The sequence below is a fragment of the Eretmochelys imbricata genome, chromosome 1 (assembly GCF_965152235.1).
Source record: "Eretmochelys imbricata isolate rEreImb1 chromosome 1, rEreImb1.hap1, whole genome shotgun sequence".
Classification (NCBI taxonomy): domain Eukaryota; kingdom Metazoa; phylum Chordata; order Testudines; family Cheloniidae; genus Eretmochelys; species Eretmochelys imbricata.
Genome location: NC_135572.1, coordinates 250,946,432 through 250,968,207, shown reverse-complemented (window position 1 = coordinate 250,968,207; position 21,776 = coordinate 250,946,432). Strand labels below are relative to the sequence as shown.

Genomic DNA, 21,776 nt, shown 5'->3' with positions numbered 1-21,776 from the left:
TTCCTTGTTTTACTGACACATTGCCCTTAAAGGGGTTAACTAGAAACCAGAGCTCCCACCACCAGGTGGGCTCTTCAGGGAACTTGTCTAAGTCTTGGTCTACACTTAAAATTTCAATCAACATAGCTACAGCGCTCAGGGGTGTGAAAAATCCACACCTCTGAGCACCATAGCTAAGCCAACTGAACCCCAAATGTAGACACGACAAGGTTGACAGAAGAATTCTTTCATCAACCTAACTACTGCTGCTCAGAGAGGTGGATTACCTACAGCAACAGAAAAACCTGTTCCATCGCTGTAGGAAGCATCTGCTCTATGGCTATTATGTCACTAACTGGACCCAGGGGCTAGGAAGCATGTAGGATTCAGCAATCCGATCCCATCACAACAGGCTGGTGTCCCTCCAGGGAGTGGGACTAGATCAGGCCATGGCACAAGGTTTTCTATAACTTGTGGGCTTTCTCCTGCACTGCCCCATATGCACAGAATGCCCTCCCAGAATTAACTGGGAAGGGCACTACCATCTTCCCCTTCCAAACCTACTGCTTCTGTAAGCCTTTCAAGGAATCAACCATTGTCTGGTGGGTTGGCTGTGTCACTCAGGAATAGCTGGTATTTCCTTTGATAAAGTAAGCCGACTTGCCTGTGTCTTTACTATACCCGGTACAATAGGGCCAGGAGCTACTGAAGTACAAAGACATCCTGGTGCCTGTGTTCTCTGACTCTGAGTGGTATCTCTTGGAATCAGGTGTCCCAGGTGAATACTCAAAATTACTATTGCCTTCTATAAATATTCTCTAGTATTTGCCTAAAATTTCCCTTGTACGTGAAGATCTGCCCAAAATGGAGGATCTCATTTTTGAGTGTGAGAAATCACCCTATACAGGACATACGTTCCCTGTAAGCAGCCACCCAGCAGGCTATTAAGTACCACGCAGTTCAGGTATCCCTCCCACAACTGTCGTGTGCTCCCCCTGCCCTGGAGCCGCTCCCAGGAGCCTTCCGCTTGCTGTGCAGAGTGGGGAGGGGAAGGGAAAAAAGGCAGGGCAGCGTGCTGATGTCAGGGTGTCCCCCTGCCCCTGTACACCATCTCCACAGAGCCGGGGGGGACACACAACAAGGCTCAGGATGGAGAGGGCTTGCTGGCAGCTGCTGCTGTCTGAACTTGTTGATCTACTTAAAAGGGTGGCATACTTAAAGGGGCAATGTGCTCCTCTGTCTCTGTCTCTCTCTCTCTCTCACACACACACATACACTCTGTCTTTCACACTCACCTCCCAACACATACTTCTTGTTGTTGTTGTTACTTCTTGATACTTCTTTCAAAGTGTGTTATTTTAGTGTTTTGACTAAAAAATTTCACAATTTTTATTTCTCTCTTACGCTTACATTTAATTCTTTGAGTAGTGAGTTCTAAAATGCTTAACCTGTCCTGGCTGGAGTAATTATCCCTGTGGTAACTTTTTAAAAATATATATTATATCTAGATTTTTGGTTTCTTCTGGTGGCGCACATCTGCACATTACCTCGATATGAAAAGGAGTACTTGTGGCACCTTAGAGACTAACCAATTTATTTGAGCATGAGCTTTCGTGAGCTACAGCTCACTCACGAAAGCTCATGCTCAAATAAATTGGTTAGTCTCTAAGGTGCCACAAGTACTCCTTTTCTTTTTGCGAATACAGACTAACACGGCTGTTACTCTGATACCTCGATATGGTGCACATAACAAAATTCATTCTGCACATGGATAGAAAAAATTAGAGGGAATACATTACAGGACTGACAGAAGAGGACAGACAACTATCATCTGGGGTGGTTCTTATCTAACCACAGCTTTGCTTCTTACCCACTTTCCCCGGTGTGTTGTCTCACCTGGCTGTCGAGGCCTAACATCATTAACATGGAGAAGAAGAGAATCGACCAGAGAGGGGACATGGGCAGCTGCGTGACCACCTGTGGGTAGGCAAGGAAAGCCAGTCCTGGACCTACCAGAATGAAAACATATTGAATAATTTACGTTTCTAAAGAGCTTTAACAATGAGGCATGTCAAAGCTCAGTATGACTATTAAACCGAGCGATGGCAACAGCAAAAACTTGCCAATATTTTAATATGGGCTCCATGAAAATCTGCCCCCTTGGTCTGTGCTGCAAAAAGGAGGGGTGAGGGACTTGACAATCCATTCATCTTTTCCCCCATTTAAATAACAATGCCATTTTGTTACCATCATCAATGATGCAGGAACAGACTGGGGGATCAAACGTTTTCCTGGAAATGCATATACTTTGTTACTGACATATACACTGAGAATGAGAGTTGATCAAACATTTTCCAACAGGATTTTTTTCGGTCCCAAAATGCCATTTCGTCAAAATTGAAACTTTCTGGGGGAACATGTCAATTGCAAAGAAATTTAGTCTGGGGGAAAAAATTGAAAAAAACTCACCTCTTTGATAAGGTTGAAAATGGAATTCAGAACAAAAATGTCAGAATTTCCCACAAAAAGGAAACGTTGAGCTTCAGCCAGCTCTTGTAAGAATACTGATCGTATCAGAGCTTAGCTACTCCGTGGGAAAGCTCTAACAAAGGGCTATGCCCGTAAAGAGCATCCTTAAGTGCACCAGTCCTGAACAATAGACAATCTAGGTGTAGAACAACAACAAACCTCAGAATTTCCTGTGTTGGGAACCTGAGTGGAAAGAGCACCTGAGTCTATCAGGAATAAGCTTCCCAAATTCCTCTGGGACCCAGGCCATTCCTCACATCTGTTCAGCTTGGCAAAGAATTTGCCAAATGTCTCGTTCCCAGTCTCCTGAGCCATCCAGTCCTACAACTCTGTACCATCTCAGGAAATTGAATTACACACTTGCGCCCCAGTCAGGAAAGCTCAGTGAGAACCATGCTGATTGACAAAATGCTATTCACTATTATTACATTCTGAAAATTTGGAACCTGTTTTCTTTTTGGAGGTCATTTTCACTCACTTCATGGGCCAGATTGTCTGTCGTGAAAACTGGCATTGCTGCATTGAGGGCAGTGGGGCTCTGGTCTTGTAAGTTTAATAAAATTAGTTGTGCACGATATATAAAAATTCTCCTCCAAAACTGGCCTTATTCTCCTCTCATTTACACCACTGTAACTCCATTGAGCTTCAATGGAATTACAAAGGGTACGAGTTTGCAGTGTTGTTAGGGTAGGGGGAGAAACAGAGGCTAGAGAGGTGAAGTGACTTGTCCAAAGTGACATAATAGATCAGTAACAGAGTTGGAAATAAAACACATCTTTCCTGACCCCCATGCCAGTGGCCCACCCACTGGATCTCATTCTAGTCTGAACACTACACATACAATGTCTGCTTACCTGACGATGCAAGTTCAGCGATTGACTTCTTGGTAATATGACCCATGAAGCCAACAATGGAGAAAATGACAAATCCTGCAAATATGCTGGTGGTGGAATTTATACAGCAGACAATGATTGAGTCTCTGGAAAAGCAAACACAGATGGGAGAAAACCTTCTGCATTTCTGGTCAAGTCAGCTAATCAGAACAGGATTAGAGTTAGGGGATGAGGTGAGGGTGAAAATGAGGCCTGAGGAGGCAAGTTACCATGCTGTGGACAGATGACAGTGAGAGGTGAAGGTCAGAAGTGGGGTGGGTAACTTGGTGATGTCCTTGGTGATGTGGCCAGAAGACATTCAGATATGAAGACCCGTGGTGAGGCCTGGGTTGCATGCTGATGAATTACAGACCGTACAACATCAGGTACTATGGCCCAGATTGTGAACCCCTTACACTGGTGAGTAGTTACTCACAGGAGTAGTCTCGGTGACTGCAATGGGAATACCCCTGTGACTAAACGCTTACCAATGTCACACAGGGGTTCACAGTTTGCCTCTGTGTGTCTTTCTGCTTGTAGAGGTATTTGAAGAATACTGACTTGTATACATTGTTATGGAAGGAGTTATAGCTTCCCAGGGCAATCAGAGATCCCAACCCCAGTCCATAGGAGAAAAAGATCTGTGTGGCTGCATCCATCCAGACCTGCGAAGGAAGAACAGGCCGGGACTCAGTATTCCATAGCACTGTCAGGCACATTCTGCATAATCCAGTCTGTCCACCTAGCTCTCTAGATCTTCTTTGAACAATATTTTATCGTGTTTAAAGCATGTAGCAGGGGAAGTGTGGCAGGTAGAACAGTCGAAATATTGATTTTGATGAAGCTTTAGGTAAGAGACTACACTGACATACTCCAGAGATGAACGTCAATGTCCCTATCAACAGGCCTACGATTCCCTTTGGGATGTGCAGTATTGACTCCTATGCTGTTTAGCTAGGACAGAAGAGCCTGCTGCAGTGAGACTCCCAGGTTGCTTGCACAGCTCCTGCAGCAGCTAGCAGGAATAAAAATCAGTGCTGGAGATGGGCCCTAATTAGCATGTTCCCGCCCCATCTCGCTCTTAGCACTAAACTCTGATCTAAACTCTGCAACTAAATCTCTGCAACGCAGGCTCTGCTCTTGTCTGTCACTACTGAGGAGAGAACCTCAAATGATTTTAAATTTGGGTTCCTTTCACATAAACACCTACAAAGTTGGCTGCTTATCCAAACTAGCCAGAGCTTCTGGGGCCAGCACAGCAGGACTGGAAATCTCACGAGAACAGGCCTTCACACTTGATTTCCACTACTTCCCGCTCCCAGAAATGCCAGGAGAACAGCTCTTCTCCCTCTATTTTAGCACTTCCAGAGTCAGCCTGAACTCAGAAGTACAGAGACAGGTGGAGATGAACAGTAATGGAAGAAAACAGTTAAGGGCCAGATTGTGCTTTAAGACACTAGCCTGTGTTGTATGGGGGTAGGATTCCCAAGTGGAGCTCAGGGAGACATATTACCTCATGGAAGTATAACCCACACACCTCCTGGCACTGAGACCACTTAGAAAGAGAGAGATTAATGTGTTTGCTCGACAGCCTTAGGTAAGAGCCAGTTAGGTTTTAGCAGATGCAGTAAAGTCTCATGCACTAAGCTCCAGAGGCCCCAGGTTCGATCCTGCCCACCAGGATCTGTAGGTGTTACAGAAGCATAATGCCTCTTGTACTCGGGGGAATGCACCTCCATATGGGAAGAAGAAACGAGCACACCTCTCCAAAGCAAGCCAGCAATACAGGTTAGGGGAGGAGGTGGGGGGGACAGCCTTTGCTTCTCCTTGCTCTTTTTGGGGTTGCTAATGTCCCAGAGGGTTCTAGCAGAGAGCAGTCTCTGTGCTTGGGAGATGCACAGTAATAATACCTAGCTCTCATATAGCACTTTTCATCAGCCACAAGAAAGGGAGATCTTCTTGTGCCTTCCCCAACTTGCAAACACATCAAGAGCCAGCTGCAAACTGGCTCTAAATGAACATCCCAGAATCCTTACAATACTTTGGTTCAGGTTTTGGTTCCAGAAATGGGCACAGACTGGGGGGGGGGGGCGGGGGCTGAGATTGTGTCTTATTATTCTGAATCATTTTCTCCACCTCACAATGCAAGGGGAAGGGAAGGGGTCTCCGGAACATCTGTACTTAGAGCAGGAGTGTCAACAGTTGCGTTTTATCACAAGTCTCACCATAGCTGGTGTGTCTTCTTAAAGCCCCAGCTCCTGAAGTCAGCGGATTACATGAGAATCTCAGCTTTCACTGTTTAGAAGTTGTAGTTTCTAGCCTGCATAGTTGCAGAGAAAAGCTGGAAAATGTGGCCCCTGTGTAACTTAAAGGCCCCAAACCCAGGGGGCTAATAAAAAGAACACAGAAGGTGTTTTTTTATATATTTATGGCATGATGTTTAAACCAATCTTGTAATTTTTCTGAGGAGAGCCTTACTCATGGGTTGACAATACTGTTACAGTGCAGTGGTTCCTACAAAGAGGGATCACTGGGAGCTCTACACAAACAGGACTATTCAGTTGTCACCACTTGTGCATGGCCAGCGACCTCACAGACCTCGAAGGAGTTGTTACTCTATCACAGAGAGAAACTTGCCTTCTCAAGCATCTCTACTTCACTGGGCTTCCCACTGAGTAAGGCAAACAGTATATGGCTATCACTTGCCATTTAAACACTTCCACCTAAAATAACAGCTATGTCTGATGCTGAACTCGTAGCTACATCTAGCATTGCAGGTATGGGTAATATAGGGTTCCATTGCCTCCTCTACCTGGGACTGCACTATCCAACCCAAACAGCTGCCCCTAGAATAATCAGTGGAATGGAGCATCCGCATGTTGGAGGGTCACGTCTGCAGTCGGTGTAAATCAGCATCGCTCCTTTGATAATACTACAGGATTTCAATGGAGCACGGCTGATCTACACCAGTTGTGGATCTGGCCCAGTTTTGTCTCTGACTGTGAAGACTCTGGCAACTGGGATTCTAAGACGGGGAGGGGTTCTTTTTGTTATTAGAGAAACTTAAAATGTTCAAAGTGCCAAGGAACTTGAATACAGCAGTGCAAAAGCTTTAAACATTGCGGGACCCACCTCAGACTTAGAGAGTTTGCTGAAGTCTGGTGTGATGTAAAAGAGAATTCCCTCCTTGGCTCCCGGTAGAGTGACTCCACGGAAGAAAAGAATAATTAACATGAAGTAAGGGTAGGTGGCTGAGAAATACACCACCTGAGAGAGACAGAAAGGGAGACATTAGTTGTGTAGTGAGGCACTCACAGTCAGAGCTACAACAGTGACTTGATTCTCCTCGCTTCAGTGGGTTTACTCCTGATTTTCACTGATGTAAGTAAGAAGTGAACCGCGCTCTAAGGGCAGGTCTACACTACGGGGTTAAGTCGACCTATGTGATGCAACTCCAGCTACGTGAATAACTGTTTTATTTAAATGATTCAAGTAATGCTAGTTTGCCTGAAGGTGCTTCCCCCACTTTTCTTGGGAGACTAATTCACAACCTAAGAAAGTTTACTGTGAAGAATTTTTTTTTGACATTCAGTCTAGATTACTCTTTTCTTAATGTCATCCCATCACTCCAAGTTACATCCTAGATAATATATCCCAGGAGCACCATTTTACCAAACTATTCAATTTCTCAGATGTTTCTTTTTTATGGTGCTGGTCTGTAATGTTATACACTAGGAAATAGCAATATGTTTCTGTTTCGAGGGCCATCCTTAAAACCCAACGTATGAGGTGAAAAGAGACCAGTGATTCTGGATGCTCAATTTCTAATCCCCTAAAATGACCTGAGTTTCAGAGAGCGGGTGCTTAGGGTGGGGCCCAGGCCCCTTTAGGTGTTTCAAGTTGGGCTTTGAAAGTCCTTTTTTCAAAGCTTGGCTTAAATTGTTCCAAAAGTCTGACAGTTCAGTACTCAGCCTGGAGATTCTACGGTTAAGAAGTATTCTCTATGATTAGAATTCCGCAACTCCTGCAATTTTTACCACTGTGAAAGGTAAAGAATTTAATGGCACACACTCCAATTCCTCCTTGAAACACAGTAAACCCTAATTACAGGCACTCAAAATTGAATCTGGAGGACGTTTCAACATGAGAGATGAGTACAGTAATAAAAGGCAACACTGTATTGCTTGATTATTACAAAGTACCTTTCCAGTCCACTCTACTCCTTTCCAGATGGAGAAATAGACCAGAACCCATGCTAAAGCGAGAGTGCCAGCTAGGGGCCAGCGGATGTTACCTGGCTCCCCCAGGCCACCAGAAATCTGGTGCATGTTCCTCCTGCAGACAAAAGACATGGAATTAGAAAAAAGTATAATCTACAGAGACTGAGAGATTCCAGACACAGACAGAAGGAACGAAGGATTAGGGTGAGCCCAGATGCGGGCAGAGGGCACAAAAGGTGGGTGTGAGCCCAAACATGAGCAAAAGGCAAGAAGGTCAGCAAGAATATGAGATATAGTGTGAGGGACTGATGGAAGAAGGATGGATGATGAGAGGTGTTTTGACCCTCCTTGCCCTGTCTGAATGTTTAACTGCACATGAACCGGACATTTAGCCCCCTCTGGAGACAGAGAGCACTCATTCAGCATGGTCTGATGAACAACTTCATGTCTCCAACAGAGACTTTCAAAGCTACTCTCAAATGGATGAACAAGAACCCCCCATGAATTGATGAGATGGTCCCTGCAGTGGTGAAACCTGACTTAGGCTGGAGACATACTCCCAGAACTCGGTCACAGCGCTGGTCAGGTTGGTGGTATCATTGAGGGAGTAGTTGGAAAAGCATCTCTCTGTGTTCCAGGCATTACCACAGCTTTGCCATGGCAGATCCTAATGGGAAGAGGAAGGAGAGGATAAAATTAGGGAAGCATGGCTCAGTTCTGTTCTCAAAATGCTCTCTTGCGTCAGTCACTTATCCCTGTGTCATTGCCCTGTTATGGTTGAGAACATATTTGTTTGTTAAGCTGCTCCCATCTCCATTTGAATTAAAAAGTCGCATTCTAACAACAGGATATTCTGTGGGTTGTGATGAGGGAATGTGAGGACTTTCTCGAGGGTAGGGGGTGTGCAGGGGGTGTGGAAGCATGAGGCGGGGTGGGGGGCAGGGTAGGAATGTAAGAATGTTCTGGGGGGCTGTGTAAACAGAAGGCCAGGTGGGTGGAGAAACTAGAATGTGAGGCCAGGTTGGCAGGGTAACTGTTGGAACAAGTTTCAGAGTAGCAGCCGTGTTAGTCTGTATTCGCAAAAAGAAAAGGAGTACTTGTGGCACCTTAGAGACTAACCAATTTATTTGAGCATAAGCTTTCGTGAGCTACAGCTCACTTCACTGAATGCATCCGATGAAATGAGCTGTAGCTCATGAAAGCTTATGCTCAAATAAATTGGTTAGTCTCTAAGGTGCCACAAGTACTCCTTTTCTTGTTGGAACATGAAGACATCTGAGGTGTGTGGGGGGAACATGGAAACACAGGGAGAGGTAGCTGAAGTCATGAGGGCATGGCAAAGAGGAGTTGCAGCAGTACAAGGATGTACCAAGTAGAGGGTGGGACTGGGAAGCCATATTGGTGTGGGGAATGTGGGTGATGTAGGGAATATGAAAATGTATTGGGTGGTGGAAGGGACTATAGAATATGAGGACTGCAGGGAGCATCAGGACATGCTGGGGGGATTGTGGGGAACATGTAGACATAGTGGGGTGGGAGAGCTCAGGGATGTGATAGGGGAACTGTGGAGAACATGAGTGGAGATCCCAAGGGTCATGCTGTAGAGGTTGGGGATCACAAGGACGTTGGGAATATGAGGATGTACTGGGCAGACAACTGTAGGGAAAGGAGGACCATGCCAGAGCCCATGTGCAGCATGAGGGCGTGCTGGGGACCTGGGAAGAACACTAGGATGCACCTGAGGAACTGTGAGGAATGTGAATAGGCACTGTGATGTAGTGTAAGGAAGACAAAGATGTCCTGGGGGGGAATAGCCAGAAGCACCCGAGTGGGACTGTCGGGAATGCCAGGATGTACGGATGTCTGTGCATTGGGAACATGAGGGTGCACCAGTGGGGAGTGTAGAGGGAATGCCAGGGCATACCTGGGGAACTGTGAGGAATGTGAGGTTGTGCTTGGGAAGGCAAGGATGTGCTGGATAGATTGCAGAGAATGTGAAGATGTGATGGAGAGGGCTCTGTAGGCATCTCAAAGATATGATGGAAGGAGAGCTGTTGGGCATATGACCCTGTGCCAATATAAGGCAAGGAACAGGTAAAATATTTATGCCTGATCACCACAAAAGATCAAAGTTTACATGAAAGATTAAACCTTATTTATAAACTTAATACTATTAAAACAATTTTACATCAATGGCTTCATAGTTCCTAGTGCAGCATATAGGCAGGTGTATGGTCCGGAATGTTTGTGATGCATCTGAATACTGGCACAAAACTTCTTGTAAAATTATCTTACTTTCAGAAGGAGGTTTTGCTCTATTGAAAAGTGATTTATTCACATTTTGCTCTACATGACTCCTGGATAAGGAACAGTAGGTTCACTGCAATTTAAAAAGAAGTATCTTTTTTGGAGATTGGATAAATACAGATATATTAAAATGAAATATGTGCACGCAGATACACACATACACTTTATCTTCTTGGTAGAATTAGTCGATGGCAATGGTGATTAGTTAGTGACTTTTGGTGCCCAGATGTTTGGGAACACATCTTGAGACACTTGAAAGGGGTCTGAATGTCAGAGGCCAGGAGCTCAGCAGCCAGACGTGCAAGTCACTTTCCAGAATATTAGACAAAGTATTCCTTGAAATAATATCAGGCTATGATTAGGGCAATACCAAATCCTTAATAAAATGACATTAATAGCTTAAATGTTTAAAATTGCTTGTCACTGATTAATAGCTATTAATTAAACCAGGCACTCTCATGTTGCTTTTCATCATTAGATCTCAAAAGTTCATTGGTTGAGGGATATCATATTTATAGTAACTGTAGCTTTTTGTTAGCCTCACCTGCAACTAATGGTTTGGTTTTATTGAACAAAAAATAAACATATGGCTTGAGTTTGAAATATTATTTGTACCTAGATTTATACCAGAGGTGGGCAAACTATGGCCCGCGGGCCACATCCAGCCCGCAGGACCGTCCTGCCCAGCCCCTGAGCTCCCGGCTGGGGAGGCTAGCCCCCAGCCCCTCCCCCACTGTCCCCTCTCCCCCGCAGCCACACGGCTGTGCAGGCAGGGCGGCTTGCGCCCACCCACCTCCCAGGCTTTCCAATAAGCCTGTCCTGCTGCTCTGAGCGGCATAGTAAGGGCTGGGGGAAGGGAGGTGTTAGATAAGGGGCAGGAGGTCCTAGGGGGCAGTCAGGGAACAGGGGGCGGTTGGATGGGGCAGAGGTTTGGGGTGGTGGGCAGGGGCGGTCAGGGAACAGGGAGCAGGGGAGGTTGTATAGGGGGTGGAGTCCCGGGGGGGCAGTTAGGGGTGAGGGGTCCTGGGAGAGGGCGATCAGGGGACAAGGAGCAGGGGGGGTTGGATGGGTGGGGAGTTCTGAGGGGGACAGTCAGGGGGCGGGCAGTGGGAGGGGGCAGATGTGGGCAGGGGCCAGGCTGTTTGCAGAGGCACAGCCTTCCCTGCCCAGCCCTCCATACCTTTTCGCAACCCCAATGTGACCCTTGGGCCAAAAAGTTTGCCCAGCCCTGATTTATAAAATTAAAAAGCCAATTTGTGATGCACTTGAAAAGTCAGGTCTAAGGCCCCAATTCAGCAAAGCACTTCCGTGTGTGCTCATGTCCCTCCCTGTTCAGCACAGCACTTAAACACCCACTTAGGTCCCATTACAAATAATGGCTGATTTAGCATGTGCTTTCCTGACTTGGTACGTCAGGGCATGTCTACACTGCAATGAAAAACCCGCAGCACTGAGTCTCAGAGCCTGGGTCAGTTGAGTCAGGTTCATGACACTCAGGCTGTGCGGCTAAAAATAGCAGTGTGGATATTTGGGCTCGGGCTGGAACCTGGGCTCTGAGACCCCACAAGGCAGGAGGGTCTCAGGGCCCAAGCTCCAGCCTGCACCCAAACATCTCCACTGCTATTTTATAGCCCCACAGCCAGAGCCTTGGGAGCCTGAGGCAGCTGACCATATTCATCCCTGGTCTATTCACTTCAGTGGAGCGAACCCAGGGAGGAATATGTCTGGGCAGGACTGTGATTAAGGAGTTTCTGATGTGGCAGGGGTGGGGAATTGGGTGGTATTTATTTATTTAATTTATTTTTTTGTCCCACTTTATCTTACTCTAGAGCTGCAAAATTCAGACAGGGATCTGATTTAATGCTCCCTTGATCCAAATTTTGGGGATGCTCCAGTCTGAGATGTTGATTCAGACCCATCTCCACTTAATTTAAAGAAACTGATGGTATAGCTCTGATAACTGTGAGCTCCTTGAATCAAATCTCCGATCTTCTGCATTCAGGCACATAAACCATCAGCTGTCCTGGTCATGTCTGCACTGCCTGGGTGCACAGGCAGCACCGACTGAACTCCCAGAGTCCCTGTCCCAAGGCGCAGTGGGCTCAGGAGGGAAGCTGGGACGCCTTCTCCAGGTGCACACTCTTCTTTTGTGGTTGTAAAGCAGGGGTGGGCAAATTTTTTGGCCCGAGGGCCACATCTAGGTAGGGAAATTCCATTCAGGGCCATGAATGTAGGGCTGGGGCAGGGGTTGGGGTGCGGGAGGGAGTGCGGGGTGTGGGAGGAGGTTTGGGGTGCAGGAGGGGGCTCAGGGCAGGGGGCTGGGGTGCAGAAGGGGTGTGGCAAGGGGCTAGGGGGATCAGGGCAGGGGGGTGGGGTGCAGGATGGGTTCAGAGTGCAGGCTTCAGCCCGGCACTGCTGACCTTGATTAGCTCCGGCATGCAGAGGGGCTAAGGCAGGTTCCCTGCCAGCCTTGGCCCCGCGTTGGGAAGTGACCAGCATGTCTGGCAGTGGCTTCTGGGGGTGGGGCAGGCGGCTCCGTCGCGCACTGCCCTCGCCTGTGGGTACCACCCCCAAAGCTTGCATTGGCCATGGTTCCCCATTCCCGGCCAATGGGAGCTGTGGGAAGCGGTGCCTGCGGGTGAGGGCAGTGCTCAGAGCCCTCTGCCTGCCCCTTCCCCCAGGGGCTGCAGGGATGTGGTGCTGGCAGCTTCTGGGAGCAGCACGGGGCCAGGGCAGGCAGGGAGCCTGCCTTAGCCCAGCTGCTCCACGGTGCTGGCAATCCCATGGGCTGGATTGAAAGCTCTGATCGGCCGGATCTGGCCCACAGGCCATAGTTTGCCCTCCTGTGTTGTAGAGTCTTGTTCAGGAATATGTAGGGGATCTACCTGGACCACAACAACTGACACTTGTACAATTTGCTAGTGTGGGATTAAGAGAGAACAACAAGTACTGCAGGTGTTCAGAAGGCACTGGAGACTACACACACACGGTTTGGGAGTGCTAAGCAATAAGAACATTTTGACAAATGGCTTCACAGATGCTGGAAAACATAATCAAATAAAAACTGAAGCTGGACTGAACTATGGTACATGTACAACATTTTAGCAGGCGTGTCTAAACGAAATAGAACCCCACAGGACCCATGGAATTAGATATCTTTATGTCTATGGATTGGTAAGGGAGCTCTGCTCTGTCATTAGATTGATAAGAATGGTTCAGTTGTGAAGAAATGTACTTCAGACTCGAGGCTCCATTCTGACCTCGTATACACTGGCACAAGGTCCCAATTCAGGAAAGCATCTCGTTGCAGTCAATGGGACTGAAGCCTATGCTAGAAGTCATTTGCTTAAATGCGGTCATACTTAGGGGATAGATGTAAGCACGTGTTTAAGTGCTTTTCCACTGGAATCAATGGAACGGGAGCAGTGTAAATGGGGTCTAATTAGGTTCACAACCAAGCCCATGGTAATGAGACAATCTCATGAAGAAGCCATTTTTGGAACACATCGCTATTACCGTGACTGGCGCTCTCTGACTATGATAGACAGAAAGGAGAATGTGAAAGGCTGTGGGGCAGAGGGACAGATTTTTAAGATTTATAAAGGGAGCATAACCCCTAAAAGAAAAATATCAGCACACAATAATGCAGAACAGTTGATGTCATAGAATGTCAGCAATGGATCCAGCAGCAACATTCAGCGAGCCTTTGCACAATCTGTAAGCTGTATGTTGTATATTTCATGGCACAGACAGCAAGTAACATGTTAAACTCCACATTTTATGAGAGAAACAGGAACTGCAAAAATTACACTGAGCCAATTAAGGTTTATAGAAATGGCTGAAACTCACTGCAGTGAAAGAGTTGAAGAGATAGTACAGTGCCCAGGCAATGATGACAATGTAATAGATATTCAGCCAGAACGAGAGAACCACAGCAGCCAGGCCCACTCCTAGGAGAGAAGAAACAGAGCATGTTCAACACAAGCCATCCAAAGTCTATGGAGTTGTATTGAGCAGATGGATACAAGCCTCCTGTGCTGAAGTGGGGATGGCAAGCTGAGAAGTGACAGCACAGAGGAGAGACGAAGGTTTGTACACCTAGGAAAAGTGAATCATCTCACAGAGATCAGTGAGTGACAGTGCACCGTGCCTCAAGTTCACTGATCAGCCAGTGAAGGCTTGTTCGGATGTCATGCCTCTCTCCCATGTTTCAAAGATTGAATGGTGGTGTCTTTCAGTATCCTGCTAGCAGAACTGTATGTGTGGAGCTCTATGAAAACCGAAGAGGGGGAACCAGCTGTGTCTCTGCCTGCTCCTGTAATTGAATTAGTCTCCCAATAAAAACACTTATTATTCTAATTCACCAGTAGCCTCCCATATGTTGTTACTGCAAACACAACAGGTTTACGCCCAACTGGTAGACAGCCAACCTTTTAGTGTACAGTAAACAGGGTTCTGCTGGTACAGAGCAGCACAGTCCTCCCCGCCAACTTACTGCATCTCGTTTTAAGTACAATCCCGGTGTGCCAGGTGGCTCCATTCAGTCATTTGCCTCCATCAAGGCAGTGTTGTCTACCTGAGCGTTTTGTCACTATCAAAGGTCATTCAAACAGAGGGCTGGAGTGTTATTGATGCCTAGACACCATGGTGAAGGGGACCCTACAAATACCATAGATCAGATGTAACAGTCTCCAGAGACTCACCACCCATTCCCCAAGGGCTTATGTCCCAGTCCCTGAGGTTTTGCTTCCCATTTCAGTAAATGGTTTCAGCTCTAAAGCTAGATATAGGGCATCAGCATCATGGACTTACAGTACAGTACCTTTGAACATAGGCGCTAATTTCCAGACCCCCAATCCGCCAACAGAGGTATACTGGCCAAGAGCTGTCTCCAGCAGGAAGAGAGGAATCCCAGCAAACACCAGTGTCAGAAAATAGGGAATCAAGAAGGCCCCTGGAAGAACAAACAGCTGTTAGCAGCAGGTTCTGCAAGGTCTCATCACCACAAGACTTTTTGGGGCCCTGGACACCTCTTCTCCACAAGAAATGTAAAGCTCAGCTCATAGTTACTGCACAAATCCCTGGGCTCACGTTGCAATCCCAATGCTCTGTTCCAGCTCCAGTTCTCAAGCTAAGATGCCACCCCCAGCTTTGATCCCTCTGTTTGATGGTGGACAAGGGTGTTCCGTGGTGGCTGTTAAATTACTATTTGGACTGTATCTTTCTCTGTCACTTCTTCCTTCTCACATCTCCATCACCCTCTACCCCAGCACCCATGTGCCGATCTGACATATCAGTCTAGATATTTATACCACTCTCTTCAACGTGATATCTGAGACCAAGGCAAGAAAACAAACAGGAACTGGTAGTTCATGGGCGATTTGTTCTCTCTCTCTCCCAACCAGGCCAACAGCAGACAGGAGTCTTTGGCATGAGCCATTAGTTTATTTGTTAGCTATTGTTTTATTGTTGTAGAAAGCTAGGGCAAACCAGCTGGGTCTTACAGCGGGACCCGCCGGCAGTGAGATTTGAGGTCAGTCAGATTTCTCGAGGAAGGCAGTTCTGCAGGCATGGGATGGCTGTTGGGAAAGCTCAGACTCCAGCTTTCGCAGGTCTAACACAGGTTGTAGAGATGTCCATTGCCCTTAGGATGGATACTGTCACAGAGGGTCCTAATTGTGTAGAGAGCAGTGGTTGCTCAGCTACCTCAGACCCAACCCCCTGAGCTCTGAAGATTTGCACCATGACTTTGAACGGGCACTCTCTTTAGTGAGGTGGGAGTGACATGACTGGGGCACTGCAGTGGTACACTCCTGCCTCCCAGGGTCACTTAGCAGAGCGCTGCTGCATTCTGGATTAGCTGGGGTCTTTTTCCCACAGAATTTGCACATTCAGTCTCAGGTATAGGGGTTTGCAATAATCAAGCCTGGACATCCTGAAATCATGGATCATTGTGGCTGGGTCCATCTCTGACAGTATTGGGCTCCACCAAACCACTAGGGATGGCCCTGCAAAGACACATCACATCAGTTAGGACTGCTGACTAAGTGGGTAAACAGCTGAGGCCCAACGGGAGCTGAGAAACAGCTGAGCACCATAGTGGGAAGTTGGCTTCAAGTCCCTTTACATGGGTCTAGGGCAGTGACTCAGGAACATAAGTTGGCAGCAGGTGGCAGGGGGACATGATCAGTGTGCTGTGGGCAAGCAGCTTGATGGCTGTGAGCTTGAACTTCCAGCTGGCAAAAAGCGCCGGCTTTCATATTCAACAACATCTTGACTTAAAAAAAATTATCCAGCACTGTCATAGAAACGTGTCAATCAGCATCCCTACAGCATTCTAGCTAACAATGGATGCCCGCAAGCCAGAAATCAAAGTCAAGCCTTCAAAGAACTTTGGGAAAGGTCAGATCCAATCTCTGAGGCTATTAGTATTTATTCATATTGTAGTAGATCCTAGACATGCACAAAACAGTGATCGGGGCCCTGTCGGGCTAGGTGCTATACACACAGGTAACAACAAGTGGTCCCTGCCCTACAGGGCTTCCATTCCTCTCTCTGTGATGGGCTGACCTAGACCAGCAGATACAAACACCCCTTTAATTGGGGGGAAATTCAAATTCAGACCTAAGGCTTGATCTGAGTCCCACAGCTCTAGCCTTTCTCTAATTACATAGCCACTCTGGTGGGGCCACCAGCTGAGAAAGGACTCTATAATCAGGCACTTATGACACAAGCAGGCCATTTGTCTAGTTTTCAGCCAGACCACCCAGTTTTTGTATGGTTTGTTTCCTGTCCAGTACTGATATAAAATTAGTATCACTCACAGAAGACACCATTGTGCAGAGTGCTGCTCCGCCCCTGCAGTGTGTGAGGTCACACAGGCCAGGGCAGGATCACCCAGGGAGGGGTGGAGACAAACAAGGCGATGTCCTGTATTCTGGGAATGCATCACTGGCCACCCTATTATAACATTCTGAGAGGAAAATTACACCTTGGGCTGAAATGGTTTGGAGAAATGTTGGTAAAATTCAGCGTGCTCATTTTTAGTTCTGAGCGCAAAACCAAATGGATGGGACTCAGGAGATCTGGGTTCCGTTCCAGTGTGATCTGGGGCAAGTCAGTCTCTGGGGGATGAAAATAATCTTTCCTTACTTCCTTGTCTTATTTGCCTTCTCTATTTAGATTTAGCTGTTTGGAACAGGGACCGGGTTTGTTCTGCACCTGCTACAATGCAGCCCCAATCTTAGTTGGAGCCTCTAGGCACTAATGTGATACAAACAAATACTACTAATAATTAGTAAATAAAATGGCCACCACTGCCCACTGATTAATTACCAGGATATAAAAGCACCAATATGTTTTTGCTTGTAGCCTCAATCAAGGTCAAATGCCAGTCTTTAGGAGGTAAAGAAACATTCACTATCAGGTATGCACAGTCTAAATTTCTCATCAGACAATTTTGAGGACCTACTGAGCGACATTCAGTGCTAAGGGTATGTCTACCTGGGATGAATCTCACCCTCACTATATCCCTGATTAGAACCCAGATTAAATCGACTGGGGATAGATCCGATATGACAGCAGTAAGTGAAACGACAATATTGTCATTCCGTTCAATTTGCCCACGCGTAATGGAAGCAGCCCACACAACTCTGCTTTCAACACTGCACGTGCGGATATATCATTGGAGTTCCACCCACTGTCTGCTCAGCAGTGAAGGTGCCTCAGCCTAGGCGCGGGAGGCGTTGCCTACCCGGTTCTGAGTCAGATGCTGACTGATCCTTCCTCTCTGCTTTAAATTGGCTTCGAGCAGAGCTTTGGGTGTCCCTTTGCCTGCTTATTTGCAGACGTCAGCAGCCTCCACTGCTGCTCATTGTTGCAGGCTGCAGAAAAGGCTGCTTGTTGGTAGCCAGACTGGAAGGGGACCAGAGGAGTGACTGATGTAGATGGCAATGAACAGCCAGCATGGACCAGCAGCATGGGGTATGCAGGCACAGTGCACGACTTTACATTTCCTGAGAGCAACGTTTATTACGGCAACTGGCAAATTTGCTAGACTCATCCAGCATTTTCTGAACATCCTGCTGGATTGCTCTGTGTCCCTGCCCCTGCTGTGTTAGAGATCATATAGTGCTGGATTTGTAACACTACACAGCAGCACTTGGCGCTTCCCTCCTTGGAGCTCAGCATGTTTTGCAGAGAGGAATTATTTTAGCTTCATATCACCCCTGAGGTCTATATTATCATCTCCAATTTATTTATGAAGAAACAGCCATGCTGAGGTGCTGTGACTTGTCTGAGATCATGCACCCCCAGTGTGGCAGAACCAGCAATAAAAACTACCTCTCCTGTCTCTCGGTACTTCACCATAAAACCGTTATTCCTTATGAATTGACATAAGAAAACAGGAACGGTCATATCAGAAGGGATAGAAAACTGGGCCACCTCACCTGGTGGCCAACAGTAGTCGGTGCCTGATACTTCAGAGGAAGCTGTAAAAGCTGATACCTAAGGTACGCTATTAGGAAGAACTTTCTAACTATAAGGGTAGTTAAGCACTGGGATAGACTTCCAGGGGAGGTTGTGGAATCCCCATCTTTGGAGGTTTTTTAAGAACAGGTTAGACAAAGACCTGTCAGGGATGGTCTAGGTTTACTTGGTCCTGCCTTGGTGCAAAGGGTTGCCCTAGATCAGTGGTTCTCAACCAGGCGTCCGGGGCCACCTGGGATGCAGGGGGGGGCACAGACAGGTTTCAGGGGGTCCGCCAAGCATGCCTGGTGGCAGACTTTCTAGGGTCCATGGCAGAAAGCCAAATCCCCGCTGTGCAGAACTGCAGCCAGGGGCACCAAGCCCCACCACCCAGGGCTGAAGCCAAAGCCTGAGCAACTTAGCTTTGTGGTCTCCCCTGTGGTGTGGGGACCAGGGCAATTGCTCTGCTTGCTACCTCTTGATGCTAGCCCTGGCTTTTAAATGCAGAAAAACAGTTGTGGCACAGCTGGGCCGCGAAGCTTTGATAGCATATTGGGAGTGGCCTCCGGAAGAAAACTGTTGAGAACCCCTGCACTGGATGACCTCTTGTGGTCCCTTCCAGCCCAACATTTCTATGATTCGATAATCTGCTGTGGTGGAATTTCATGGGCAGAGCATTGTCTAGTGATTAGTGTAGGGGACAGGGAGTCAGGACACCTGTGATCAGTTGGACAGGTCTCTTTTCCCAAAATGTAAACTAGATGAAACAGACACAGGCAATATCAGACATGGGACAACAGTACAGTAAGGAAGGGGTGGGAGAGATTGCTCATGAGGAGGACAAGCAGGTCAGAGAGGAAGTGAGTTTTTAGGAGGAATTTAAAGGACGGGGAAAAGAAGACTGGTGGCCTAGCAGGGGAAGGTTTTTCAAGCATAGGGGGTAGCATGACTGGAGGGGGAAAACCAAGACTGGGAGATGATGATGGAGTGGGGCGAAGTGAAGAGGGTGGGGAAGGAAGTAGGAAGAAATGTGAACCTAGTGACAGCTGGAGCTGAGATTATTTGTAGCTTTGGAGGTGAGGAGAAGGAGTTTGACCTAGACATGGTAAGGGATGGGAAGCCAGTGAGACAAGTGGAGAAAGTGAGTGACATGGATGAAGCAGTGAGAGAGGAAGGTGATGTTTGCAGCAGAGCTTTGAAAAAATGGTGGGGAGGGAGGAGAGGACTACAGAAAATCGAGGCTATCTAGGTACTTCTATGACTACCATCACTGGAATATTTTAGTGCCTCAATCACTGATGGATTTTATCCCTGTGAGCCAGGCTAGTACAAATAGCCCCAGTTTATAGAGACAGAACGGAGGCACAGCGTGGATTATGTGACCTGCCAAAGTCACAGGAGTCTGTGGCTGAGGAGGGAATTGAGTCCAGTTCCTTTGATTCCTAGTCCAGTGCCCTGCTTCCATCAGACCACCACTCTCACACACTTTAAGAGATGACCAAGGTAAGGCCAAGGGATTTAGCCAAGGGGGCAGTGAGGAAAAGAGGGATTTTAGTGGAATTGAAGAGTAAGAAGTGATAGCACTTAGCAAGACACTGGGTACATGAAGAGAAGGGCTCTATTTCCATCTGTGCCACAGAATTCCTCAGTGACCATTGTTAAATCACTTAACCTCTCTGTACCTCAGTTTCTTCACCTGTAAAATGGAGATAGTAATACTACTTCTCTCACAGCTGTGTTGTGAGGCTTAACTCATTCATGCCCGTACGATCCATCCATGGGTGAAAGGCACTGCTGTATGGAAATGCAAAGCATTACTATGATTTCTTCCTGATCTCAGCTGGCAATTGGCTTATGCTGCCTCAGTATATCTGATGTGGTGAATTGTGGGTACACTGAGGGCAGGACAGGAGGGAAAAGAATCAGTCAGTGTGCAGACAAATTTCAAAACACTAACTAGACCCTTGGGTTGAGGCTGATATAAAGGAAAACGTGTTTAGCAGTCTACACTCACCTCCTCCATTCTTGCCACAGAGATATGGGAACCGCCAGACATTGCCCAGCCCAATGGCGTAGCCCACGCACGACAGCAGGAAGTCAAATTTGCCCTTCCAAGAACCTCTGTCTGGGAGCTCCTTCATCTTCTTGGTGTTCCCATCTCCTTGGCCAATTGGCTCGAATTCCTCAATGGCTGCCTGCTTCACCCCGGAGGGTGAATTCAACTCCACAGATGTGTTGTCAATCTTCCCCATAGCTGCTCACGTTTACCGCATGGGTTGGAGGGGCAGGAATGACACTCTCAGTCCCAGCTGATCTCAGATTAAATGGGACCGGTGAGTTGGACAAAGCTCCTGCTGGTACCTCTGAGGAGAAAGTGGAAGGAGAAGTTGCTCTTTGCCCAAAACAGTGGGATAGGACATAGGACTATGAGCCACATCCTCCTGAACGCTCACGGACTGACTCGTTGTGTAGCCTTCAGCAAGTCATGTAAACTTCTCCGCACCTGTTCCTCAGCTGCCCCATACTACAAACCCAACAGCGAACAGCTCATCTGGAAAGGTGCAGGGTCAGGTGGGAGGTGCGGAGGGTGCTGGGGGCCAGGCAGGGGGTGAGGGTTGGGGATGGGGAGTGCAGGGGCAGGGCTGGGATGGGCTGGAGGTGCAGAGGGCCGGGCAGGGGAAGCCCAGGTCCTGTTGTAGTTGAGCTGAGCAGCTCCAGGGGAAAGGTTGCTGGGGGCTGAAGGTCTGGCCCCAGGGGCTGGAGGAGGCCAGGGGAGAATTGCAGGGGGTAGATGGGGAGTGGGTTCCTGCTGCAAAGGTTTGGCTTAGGACAGCAGATTGGCTTGAGTGGCCTCTGGGGATAAGGGAGTGTGTGTAAAAGAAGCAGAAGACACAGGACACAGAGAGAGACAGAGAGAAGCAGAAAGAAAGCCAAGCAGATACTGCCTGCAAGCACAGGGTGTGGCCCCCAGGAACCCAAGAGAGAGGTTTTGGGTCAGGGTGCTCACTGAACAAGTCTTGGCCTTGTAAGAAAGGACACTGTCTCCTCTTTGGTTCTTCCTGTGCTCATGGAAACAGGACTTGGTAAATAAACAGGACTGCATCAAAGAAATACCTGACTATCACCAATTTCTACTGCTAACTGGAACAACCCACAAGATGCTGCATTTGGCTAACTGCTCAGATCAAAAGGGGTCACAACATGAAGATGGCTTCCCATGCCACGGCAGACCCTCCTGCACTTTGTTGTGAGGTTTGAGTCTCTTTTGTTGTGCAATATGGTGTGTGAATGTATCTAATCGTCATTTTCTACTGGTAGTCTCTCCAGATGAAATTCACCCGTATAGCTGAGGGCCAGCATGGGCCTCTGCACCACTTAAGTCCCTTTGAAGCCCTCAACA

At 47.5% G+C, this 21,776-nt stretch overlaps 1 protein-coding gene across 1 annotated transcript in view; it reads right to left on the bottom strand.

The window, feature by feature from the left end:
* The window catches only part of LOC144273021 (sodium- and chloride-dependent GABA transporter 1-like), a 31,735-nt gene extending 11,107 nt beyond the window's left edge, over positions 1-20,628 (bottom strand). Inside the window, exons 1-9 of the mRNA XM_077831513.1 lie at positions 20,391-20,628; positions 14,730-14,861; positions 13,757-13,857; positions 8,158-8,267; positions 7,583-7,715; positions 6,513-6,647; positions 3,942-4,045; positions 3,363-3,487; positions 1,876-1,988 (exon numbers count right to left, since the gene is read on the bottom strand). Coding sequence (XP_077687639.1) covers positions 1,876-1,988; positions 3,363-3,487; positions 3,942-4,045; positions 6,513-6,647; positions 7,583-7,715; positions 8,158-8,267; positions 13,757-13,857; positions 14,730-14,861; positions 20,391-20,628 — 1,191 coding nt within the window. The remainder of the gene's footprint in view (positions 1-1,875; positions 1,989-3,362; positions 3,488-3,941; positions 4,046-6,512; positions 6,648-7,582; positions 7,716-8,157; positions 8,268-13,756; positions 13,858-14,729; positions 14,862-20,390) is intronic.
* Between the last annotated feature and the right edge of the window lie 1,148 nt (positions 20,629-21,776).